Below are 11,191 nucleotides of genomic sequence, written 5' to 3' on the forward strand. Positions count from 1 at the left end.
CTACCAACTGGGCTACATCGGCCGCTGTCCCCCCTGCCACTTGCTTGGGTATTTGTGTTGTCTGTATACGAACCTTGAGAGTGTTCACCAGCGCCACCCTCAGCCATAGCGGCGGACGTAGAACGTCCTTTGTTACCGCCAGCGTCACGTAGAACGTGATCAAGAGCGAGGGCGAACGCTGTGCTAGAACCCTCTTACGCTACCTGTGGCTTCAAGACTGCCAGAACCGAGACCCCCGTAAGCTACAAGCAGATCAATTAAGGGGAAATGAGGATGCTCGTTATAATACATGAAGGAAAGAAGCCAACAGTCGGCGAGGCCAAGGAAAGCGTTGGGGATGGTCCTCTTACGTCTTTTTTTGAAGTGATTCAACATTGGTAAAACTGCTCTCGGCGGCGTGCAAAATTTTCACAGAAGAGAGTCGAAAAGCTATTTTGACATGATGCGTCATCTGTCGGGCAGTGAGGCAAGCGCGCCAACGGCCGGGATGGAGCTTGTCTCGCTGCTCGACAGATGACGTATCATGTCAAAATAGCTTTTCGACTCTCTTCTGCGAAAATTTTGCACGCCGCCGAGAGCAGTTTTTCCTCGATTTCGGAAAATCTAGGCAAGTACCAATGTTGAATCACCTATCAGATAACGTAGACGATATTTTGCTACTTTGTGAACGTTATTTCAGCTCGAATGGAGCAGTAGAGTTTGCATAGGAATTTTTTAAATTCCAGCCCCCAAATATTCAAGTCCCTGTATATATATATATATATATATATATATATATATATATATATATATATATATATATATTTGATTTATCATTGCCTCTTGCGAGCAGCTGCTTTACTTGTAGAACCATATTTGATGTATCTAACCTACTAACCTTCCAAACAAATGTTTACCATGTCTAATAGATGCAACAGTTAACTAATGAAACTCGTTCCAAATCAATCCAAATATATATTTACCCAGTGTTGCAGTTTTTGTTTTTTTTTCTCGTCCTGTAAGATTCCCAATGCCTCTAAGAATGGTGCCTTTGTATATATGTACAGCCACCACTGAACCAAAATTAATGGAACAAGGTGTTAAAAAAAAATATTTAAAGTTCCTTGTATCCAGTGTGCATTGCTTAATGGTGCCGTGTGTAATTTGCATACACGAGATTTGGTTGCAGGGCCACGTGCAAACACAATAATGCAATAAATTTCTGGCTGCAGACGCAAGTCAGCATCATCCTACCTAGGTGCCTATCCTGGAATACTCCATTACTGGCATTTTTTCATCAGTACATTATTAGTGAACTATTAGCTGATGAAAAAAAATGCCAGTAATGAAGTATGTGTACCTGCAGGTGCACCTACAGTCGGGCCTACACCACACTTGCTAAAGCACGACTTGCACCATGCCTAGCACCAGGCATGAGGAAAGCTTGTAACCTTTGGAAAACTGGTAGGTATGTGAGTGGGTGGATGAGTGGTCGAGGGCACGTCGCAGTGAAAGCCATGTAAAATGTGTGAACTCTCAATCGCACATGTTTTCCCGGCATGATTGGTTCAAATTGCTTCGTTATGTACGTAATTATCATATTGATAAGCGATTCTCTTCAAAACAATAAGAATGCAGTACAATGTAGAATGTAGCCAAGGTTAATGAATACAACTCGCTTCGTATTGTGTCGACTCGGCCTGCATAGAGACATTATGCATATACATTTTAAAAGTGCAAGCTAAGCACAAGCACTCCGGGTCATAAGACGTAACAGTTAATGCATATCGCTTGATTCTTCTTCTCCAAATGCGTGAATTCATTTTAGAACACGTACAAGGCACAGTCGAAATCACTCCGAAATATTTTTAACGCATCAGCAATATTTAAAAATGCGGATTCCCGCCATTCCCGCTTTTAATGATGGCTTGCTTTGGCACGGCCACCGGCCGGCCTTGCGGCTGCTTGCGGCTGCTTGCGGCTAGAGCCAGCTTGAGCCTCAAGCGGGAATGTAGTATTGATTGATGGTTGACTTGACTCGTCGACTCTTGGACTCTTGTACCGCGTTTGTTGGCGGGAAGAGGAGTGTTCTGTCTCAGATAAGTGAAGATATGGTTTCAAGCTGAACAATTTGTTTTGAACTGAAGCACGCATCAGTGCTATGTTTGTGCAAAATGAACAGTGTCGGAGAAGAGTGCAACGAGCTGAAGAAGGAATACGACACGTGCTTTCAAAGTTGGTTCTCGGAACATTTTCTCAAGGGGCGCAAGGAAGATCGCTGCGCTCCGCTGCTGAAAGTTTACCAGGAGTGCGTGAAGAACGCTGTCCGCACGCAGAATATCGAACTGTGGGAGCTTGAACAGGACATCCTTGGTACTGACAAAGAAAAGGCTTCTCCACCACCGAAGAACTAGTAGTTTTGGTATGACGCAACCCACTGCCTATCTTGATGGGGGGACCAGAGGCTCAGGGGCCCCGCTGCACCCGACGAAGGAACGTGTGGAGTAGCGATAGCACCGTATCAAGTGACATGTGGCTGCCTTATGGAAACAAGTGACGTGCGGTTTTTAGAAAATGCGAAATAAAACAAGCTGAGCTTGATTTAGCCTGCTCGCGCAAATGACGTTCAATGAGTATGATCATACTCGTGTTCGCCGTAGTAACCGCCAGTTTTGTGGCCGGAAAAATCTCCATGAGACTGTACTGCGTGTTCCCGCTGACGAACCAAGGTCGTTGCCATGTTACTGCGTATCGCTGTTTCGAGCCTCGTGTGGTTCGGATGGCATTACTGGAGATTAGGGTATTTTGAGACATCCCGCTGCGCACGACACGCGCCTCACTCTTTTCCTTCGCATTCGTGTCAGCGTGCACTTCAGTTAACGTCCCGCGGAAGAGTGTTTTGCTCGCTTGTTCAGGGCGCAACTTTGAAAAACAATGAAGGCATTGGTGGTCGTCGCCTTTGCCGTAATTTTTGCCCAGTGCGTTTCCTGCTATCCCAACCTTGACTATCTCGGCAACCAAACTTTCTTCTACCGCTTCCTCAACTCTGTCCCTGGAGTGCTCACTACCTTTCCCGAGTCAGAGCACACTATTGAGTCGCTGAGTGGGACGCTACCAGCTGAATGGCAGAATATCTCTACCAAACGTTCCAATCTGATTGAGATAGCCAGGAAGCTTAACCTAACCAAGTTAGTAGAAGCAATCATCAAGGTAGGACTTGGAGGAGTGCTGAACCACGAAGGTAAGCAGAATGCTTGCATCTCCTGAAAATTTCCCCAAAGTTTTCTCATAGATTTTGATTGACCGTTCCATGCTTTAGTGAGTGTGCCTTGCACCAAGTGGGTGGTTATGTACAAGCGAGTGCAACTTTTCTTACAACTCCTTCAGGTCCATTCACACTGTTCGGACCTACAAATGAAGCCTTTGAAAATGTGCCTGGCTACTGCAACAATGTGCCCTTAAAGGAGGTCATCAAGTATCACATTGTACTTGGCGCACACAAAGAATCTGAATTCAAGAACAACCTTAAGCTGGATAGTTTTCTGTCGGGACGCAAGCTTCGGATCAATATCTACCCTCAGACTCATGTGAGTTGTGTACCTTTTTGCCATTGCTATCCTTGCTCCATTATTAAATGGTTTGTTTAGTCGAGAACAATATGTTTACATTTGAATCGTGTCACATGGAAGCTAATGTGCCTGGTGCCTACACTTCGTTGCTACAGCACATTGCAAATATGGCACAACTGGTCATTTTGTAGAAAAATTGATGATGCTTACAAAGCATGATGCCCACTGCTTGGCCTGGATGACGCATATGCAAAGCTTAAAAGTACCTTTATTTGAGGGGAAACATGCGCACAATTCATGGGCAGAAAAGCTACAACGTATGGCATACTGTTGCATTTGTGCTTAGCTGTATCATGTTAATTCATTCTCTTGTACCCTGCTCATATTGCAGTCTGTCACTGCCTCTGGAAGGAACATCACCGGCACCGACAATGTGGCCTCGAATGGAATTGTGCATGTGCTTTCAGAAGTTATCTGCTCATTGTACAAAGGAAGTGCAGCATTTGAACTCAGCCGCTGCAAGGCATTCTCTGTCCTTGATGACTTGATTAAGGTGGCCGGCCTATATGCTGCTTTGGATGGTAAGCTGATGACAGCAAGCACTAAATACTTTCATCAGTGCAGAGACACTAAAATTTGAAATTTGCCTTTCTTTTCTACAAGTTCTCTCTGAAGTCATGTCAGGAAGCTAGACTTTGAATCAGCAAAGCTTGCATCTTTGCCTTAAGGCTGAAATTATGTGCTAAGACACCATTTGGGCATTAATACTTGAATTTGGGCTTTGACAGTGATGACATGACTTAAGCGTGACCTTCCGCATTAAAATATAGATCATGTCATTTATTTACATGGGTGAATATGACAATGCTGAAGGTTGTGCATTTTATTTCAGGTGCTACAGTAAATGTATATTTTAGCCAAAGCTTGAGACTTTTTTTCTTTTTTCATATCGATCTACTTAACCATCCATGCTTCGCTCTGGCCTGAGAGTTGATGCACGTGTTACACAGTCGTAACGTTACTTCAGATATAAATGCACAGTTGGCTGCAGTACTGGCAGATGCGTTTCACTGCTGTGGAATTTTTTGCAGTTCATACACTTGCAGGTAATTCATATAATTTAATCAGTTGATTGCCCTTTAATCTATTCGAATTTGAACGCTGATCTGGCAGATGTCCCCATCTATATGTAACCAAGTTTTTAAGTAAGGCAGGGTGACCTAGCTCATTGAAACCAAGAGTTTTTGGGGGTACTGTGGCCTGGTTTGCAGTATTTGTTTAATTCCATGAAGTTAATTAGTAAGGACTAATTAGCTAAGTTTTAATTAATGGCATCAGGACGACAGTGCTGATGCAGAAGTTGTAGATTTTTGCTGGCACATATCACTTGCCCTGTGCAAACTCCATTAGGAAAAGTGCTTCAAAGGAAAGCACATTTTGCTGTTCCCTGAAATGCATCACGAGACAGACACTGAAGCAGCACCATTTTCTTATGGGAGCTTTTCTGCTGTGCGTGCTATCTTTTAAGGCTGGTAAGAAAAAAAAATGACTGTACATAAATAGTACTTTGATGCAAACAAACGTCTTGGACAGCTGTTTCTCAAGGCAATCTACAATTTCTGCATTGACACTTTCCTCCTGAAGACATTAATAGAAAGTTATCAGTCTGTACTAATTAATTAATCTTGGAAAAGCAGAAAATGCTCCAGCCTAGCCCATATGACGCTCAGCAGCCCTCATTTGGTTTCACTGCACTAGGACATTGTCTACTTTTTGAAAGCTTGGTTACTTTTTGCTAAGACACCTGACAAAGGGTGGACAGTTGGAAATGCAGTGACTTCTCCGATTCACTTGCAATACATTAAGACACGAAAAGAACTGCAAAGCTGTGGAGAGACAAAAGTGTAGAGCAGAAATGAGTACTATATTGGGCATGTAAAACATCAGCAAAGCAGTATAAAAGAGAATATAAATTTTTCCTCTTTCTTTATTGTTTTGTTTGTATTTTATTTATAGTAGCATATGGTGTCACATTAGAACCCTGTAATGCCTAACCAAACAGGACTTAGGGAAAATTTTATGTTTTAGAGCTTAATAATTTAACTAATAAATGGGGTCACTCCGAGGCTTTAGTCAAAGAAGCACCTTCTAGGCTGAAAAAGCATGAACGGCCTTTAATTAAGCATAGTATAAATTTATGCCTGGTAAATATGAGTTCAAACACTTGTCTTTTTTCAGAATACGCAGTGTCACGTTTTCTTGTTAGTTGGATGCCCTCATGTCACAACGTCATTGTCTCACTCATCGAACCTTCTGCACCTATCTACATCTGCTTTAAAACAAGATGCTCACATTGGTCACAAATTCTTGTTTAAAGCGCAGGGAAGTTACAGTGTGAAGCAAAAGAAGCAAATCTGTCGTCAAACTCTGAGCAGCAGCCTTGTAATTCATGTCAGTTCCTTCACGGAAACTAGAAAGAAGCACACAAAGAACGACAATAGCTAAATTGCAGGCTGTGCAAGCTGAACCAGAGTTACTTTAAACATGCTTTATGGCAAGTCCATACTTAACATCAGGGTTTTGGGTCAATGCCAAGCAGCTAATTGAAGGGAGTCCTCTTCCGTCTTAGGTAATAGCCTTGTTGACACCACAGGTGTCTACCATATCTTCTAGGTTTGGCTAGTTTTCAAGAGGCGTTTCTTAGAAAGCACAAGAATTCAGCGAAGACAAACTTTTGTCCACTATAAGTTAAGCTTGTGTAGTTTGTTACAGGAAACTTCATTAATGTGTAGTTAGCAGGGACACACGAAAAGTGTGCACTATGCTGTAGTGCACCTCAACCGACTACTACAAATTTGGGCATTACTTGACCTATGAAAGTGAAGAAAAGTTCAGGCATGGTAAATTTTTCATTGCATGTGTGTGAACTTTATTCGTGCACTGCCAACCAGAAATCAGCTACACCAAGAGCAAGCTTGCGCGAATGCCCTTATATAACAGAAAATGTCTGAGCAGCCTTCATCACAGTAGGACCTGACTCACCTATTTCCAAGTCATTGCTGCAGACCTCATTTGCAATACCCTCATCACATTGGGGAGTTGTAATAATGGCAACAATTTTGCTGTCTGACCAGTCCCGAGATGTTCCAACCTCTCTGACGTAATGAAGCATTTCAAAGTTCCAATTTCTGCACCTCCCTGTGGCCCGAATACCTCCTATGATGGGTCGTCACGGTCAGTGGCGCATTGGTATTACATTGAATTTCTGTGCACAAACATAGAAGGTGGTGATGCTTCCTTCAAAAGGACCACACTGTTGTGTCACCAGCGGTCTGCACGTTGATGCTTTTGTTTTTTGTTTTTTTGAAAAAGGAAAATGCTTTGCATCGCAGCATGGCTTCAGTCGAACTGTGGCAGATAGTACATATTAACCAGCAGGCATTTCATGAGCCAGTACGTCTTAAGTGGTCAGCCAATTCATGAAACATAGATTTCAGGGTGGTCGAGCTGGGGAATTTTCACAACTACGTATTAATCACAACTATACTTGGTAAGTGGGTACATTATAATGGGGTTTTGCTGTACAGGCTGGTGTTGTGTAGTCAAGCTCTATAATCCACTTCTGATGATCCACTTCTGGTGATAGCTATTACTGGAATGAAGGACATGACGTAGGTTCATTCCCTGGCACTAGAGGTGAACTGAGTAAAATACTGTGCTCTCTTACAGGGGATGGACCATTCACAGTGTTCGCTCCAACAGACAAGGCATTCTCAAAACTGAGCCCAGACCTCATCAACCAGCTCAAGAGCAATGTCACAGCCTTGAAAGGTGCAGCTTTTCTTGTGTGTGTGTGTGTGTGTGTGTGTGTGTGTGTGTGTGTGTGTGTGTGTGTGTGTGTGTGTGTGTGTGTGTGTGTGTGTGTGTGTGTGCGTGTGCGTGTGCGTGTGCGTGCACTCACGCACGCACCGTGCTTTAGCAGTGTTTTCTGTTATGTCTGGTGTTTAGTATTATTGTTAATCAGTCAACACTTCAATACTTTTTTTTTTTCCTGGTGCAGAGAGCGACAGGTTAAAAAGAAGATCCCACAGTCATAAAGTGCATTTCGACTTCCTTTATCAGTGAAGACGAATTAATTTTTTTTTTAAATGTAAACAAAAAAGAATTTTAAATGTTAAGGAGTGTTTTTAAATGTAAACAAAAAAGAATTTTAAATGTTAAGGAGTGTTGCAAAAGAGATATATAAAAAAATTACGAAATTACAAAGTTGTTGGTTAGCATAATAAGTGAAAACATTAGACACATCAAAATAGCAGACGGAAGACTCATACTGAAAGCATTTTGCTCGAAATAAGTTTCAGTGCTTACAATTTAAATGTTGTATTAAAGCTTATTAGTTCATGCAGCAGTGTGTTTTCAAAGGAAGAACGATTAGAAGTAGGCCATCTGTTTTCAGTGTGGAGCTTAGGCAAGATATGAATGTTTTCAAAGCAAACCTAACATTATTAACCTAACATATTAATATTTAAAAGGGGGCATAAGGAAATGTGTGGTAATTATGCTTAAGCATTAATGTTCTAAATTGTGGAGGTTATAGTTAGTAAGTTATTCACAACATTAAAGCTTGGCTGTCCTAGCTCTCAAAAGTGTTGACAGACACTCTGTCAGAAATTCATCCTTGCAAAAAAAAAATTTACTTGCTCACCCATGCCCGTGCCAGTTCATGCCCAGAAGTGACTGTGAGCAGTACTGCAATTCTGCTCTGTTTCAAGATAAGACAAAAGCTGCAGCTGACATTCACGTTTCAACAAACGCTTGAGCTTGCTCCTTATTTCTCATTAGTGAAGTGAATACCGGTGACTAAACATTATGCACTCACTGCAATGTTGGCTTCTGTTGCTACGTTTTGAAGAGTGGAATAGTTATTTGATGCCTTGATGTTATTGTCTACATCTCCAGTTAGACATAAAGAAGTTTTGTGTTTCAGTATTCACTCCTACTGATATGGGAATGCACTCAGGCTTCTACAGTCATTCCAGTGTGGTTAGGAAAAATAAGCAGTAGGTTCAATTTAATTTTAAAATGGGGCAGATTTCCTCTATCCAAGTTCTTTTCAGCTGAGAGACATCCGAGAAATTTGTGTAGCTCTCCTCTGCGGCTGTATGGCTGCACTCATTTTGATTATAATTAGTAATCACTCCCCAATTGCTTCAATTGTAACGCTGTATATTTTAGTGTACACTAGACTTGCATATAGAAATAAGCACCCCCTTCCATGTGTTCTGCTTGAGTGAAATTTCCGTCAGCTTTTGCATGCAAGCTTTTGCATGCAAGAAATTTCCGTCAGCTTTTGCAAGAGAATGTGTCTTCATGCTTCTTTGCAGAGGTGCTGCTTTACCACGTGGTACCCGATGTGTGGTACAGTGCTGGTTTGACGAACGGCCAATTGAAAACTCTGCAGGGGCAAAGCTTGACTATTGCTGTTGACGGTGAGTAAAGCTATGTTGTCAATGGTCCACAGAGTGAACCTTTTTTTTTTCATCTTCATCATTCCGCCTTTGAAATTATTTTTGCCTTGCCTTCAATATCTATAGGAGCATGAAAGGCAAGAGGGGAATTGGCAAAGTTCTCCTTAGCACTGTGTCACCCCTAGTTTACATGATTGTGCTAGTCAGATCATCTGTACTAATAACCCACTGACCGCAAGCAGGCTCTAGACTGGTCATGTCAGTACCAGACTTATACACCCCCAGGCCACTTTGGGACCCCATAAACCAAACCAAACCTTGCATAGAAGGCACAGTGGACTCAACTTAGCACTAAATGTAAGAGAGAGCACGCACCTTCGATGATGACACTTTACAGTCTTATTGCGTTTGCGAAAGCCACTTGAGCGCACTTGTTTTGTACACACATCTGTGCCAAAGTTCATTTTGTTGTTTCAAAATAATTTGGTCACTAATTGAACGACAGATTTGTCGCATCACTATGGCTTCACTGACAATTTCACCGGGTACATTTAAAAGATTGCAATTCGTTGAGTTACGTCTGTGAATGGCTCACCTGAACGCGCCTCTTGTTGCAGATGGTGTTCACGTCAATGACGCAACAGTCATCCTGCCTGATGCAGCTGTGAGCAACGGTGTGGTTCATTCGATTGACACCGTCCTTTTGCCCAAACTTCTCTGAACTTACCTAGACTTCCAGTTGCCACTGTGTAATAGGATATATAGAGCCAACACCTCTTTAAATGTTCTGTAACTGCTGCAAAGCACCTTATTTGCATCTATATACTGTATATACACCTATATACCTGTATATACACATATACCTGTATATGTCTATATACCTGTATATACCTATGTACCTATATGCTGTCAAGTGCAAAGTGCATCTCGGTGGACCACACTTCGAAACTCAAGCCTACCTTGCATTTAAGTTTGCTGGAAAGGGATTATGGGCTTTGATTTGACTGACCACTGCGGCTAATCAAATGACCAATACAAAAATGCAATGCTCAAGCATGCTTTCTTTAATGTGCCCATACAGCATCCTCTTGGGCGAGCTCACAAGCAGACACCAATGCTCATGCCAAGTGCCTTTTACTGAATATACGTAGTTGTAACTGATGTGGTGGTTTAGTGGCCATAGCATTCGGCTGCAGAAACCCAGCTTGGGAGATCGAATGCTAGTTGAACTTGAAGGAAGTGCCTGTTGTGCAGCGGAAGTGTATAACAACTCCAGGTGGTCAAAATTAACCTGGAGTCCTTACTATAAGCGTCTCTCATAGCCCAGGAGTCAGGCCGGGCAATGAAAATACCACATATATAATTTCATAGTTGCGAATACTTGATTCTAAACAAATAAACGATGAAATGCATGCATTTGCCACACGTGTTCAGGTGTTATGCATTTGTTATGCATTTCACACCAAGTACTTGCTGCACTAAGGCGGCATGTAGCAGTCTGTTACTTTGTCTATTCATGTACTAAATTTTATAAAATGTGCCAAGCATATGTAATTAAACTGGACTGACGTAAACACAGATAGGCTTTAAGAAATCATTTTCATTTTACAGCAATTAACCAGCATCCCAAGTCATTGTCTGTCAATTAAGCCAAAAAAGAGAAATGTCAGTGTACTCATTAGGACATCTTCCAAGCTTCCTCGCATACAATCAAGTGCAATTTAATGAATAAAAACAAAAATTTACAGGTTTATTGCACTCGTGCCTCAACAGCATTTGAACAAAATAATTTACTACTACTATTTTAAAAATAAAAAGCATTTGAACAAAATAATTTACTACTACTATTGTCAAAATAGCAAAATGGTCAAGTGATCAAAGAATATAAGCAGTGATGAATATTTTTACAAATCTGGTATTTTTGCCACATTCTCCAACTAATTTTGCGGTCACACTGCAACAATGCTGTCTCGCATTATCGCTGCAACAAAGATGGACAACACAAGTGAAGAACCTGCGGAGATTCTACACTAGAATGGGTATTTGTGTTCAGATAGTAAAACTCTTTTTTCCTATATGCATATATAAAAATGCTTTCCAAGAAAGTGTACTGTACTGTACTGTGTTTATTAAATAAAGTTTTAAGACTGGTAAGTTTTTTTGAAGTTATTCTGT

The 11,191-nt window shown here is 41.6% G+C and overlaps 2 protein-coding genes across 2 annotated transcripts; both read left to right on the forward strand.

Annotated features, from left to right (window-relative positions):
- Positions 1-1,963: 1,963 nt before the first annotated feature.
- On the forward strand, positions 1,964-3,505 carry LOC146196473 (uncharacterized). Its single transcript, XM_084598206.1, has 2 exons — positions 1,964-2,401; positions 3,367-3,505. The coding sequence occupies exon 1, from the start codon at positions 2,154-2,156 to the stop codon at positions 2,391-2,393; it is 240 nt and encodes a 79-aa protein (XP_084454332.1). The 5' UTR covers positions 1,964-2,153; the 3' UTR covers positions 2,394-2,401; positions 3,367-3,505.
- LOC146196474 (transforming growth factor-beta-induced protein ig-h3-like) lies at positions 2,389-11,170 on the forward strand. Its single transcript, XM_084598205.1, has 6 exons — positions 2,389-3,220; positions 3,367-3,566; positions 3,940-4,129; positions 7,278-7,379; positions 8,933-9,037; positions 9,634-11,170. The coding sequence occupies exons 1-6, from the start codon at positions 2,914-2,916 to the stop codon at positions 9,735-9,737; spliced, it is 1,008 nt and encodes a 335-aa protein (XP_084454331.1). The 5' UTR covers positions 2,389-2,913; the 3' UTR covers positions 9,738-11,170.
- The last annotated feature ends 21 nt before the right edge of the window (positions 11,171-11,191 follow it).

This window comes from Amblyomma maculatum, chromosome 3 (assembly GCF_055883805.1).
Source record: "Amblyomma maculatum isolate TAMU_Amacu chromosome 3, ASM5588380v1, whole genome shotgun sequence".
Classification (NCBI taxonomy): domain Eukaryota; kingdom Metazoa; phylum Arthropoda; class Arachnida; order Ixodida; family Ixodidae; genus Amblyomma; species Amblyomma maculatum.

Excerpts from the sequence above, each read along its gene's own strand:
- LOC146196473 (XM_084598206.1), top strand. The coding sequence starts at position 2,154 with ATGAACAGTGTCGGAGAAGAGTGCAACGAGCTGAAGAAGGAATACGAC.
- LOC146196474 (XM_084598205.1), top strand. The coding sequence starts at position 2,914 with ATGAAGGCATTGGTGGTCGTCGCCTTTGCCGTAATTTTTGCCCAGTGC. Across the intron at positions 3,221-3,366 it reads AGGAGTGCTGAACCACGAAG|GTCCATTCACACTGTTCGGA; the intron begins GTAAGCAGAATG and ends CAACTCCTTCAG. Across the intron at positions 7,380-8,932 it reads CAATGTCACAGCCTTGAAAG|AGGTGCTGCTTTACCACGTG; the intron begins GTGCAGCTTTTC and ends GCTTCTTTGCAG.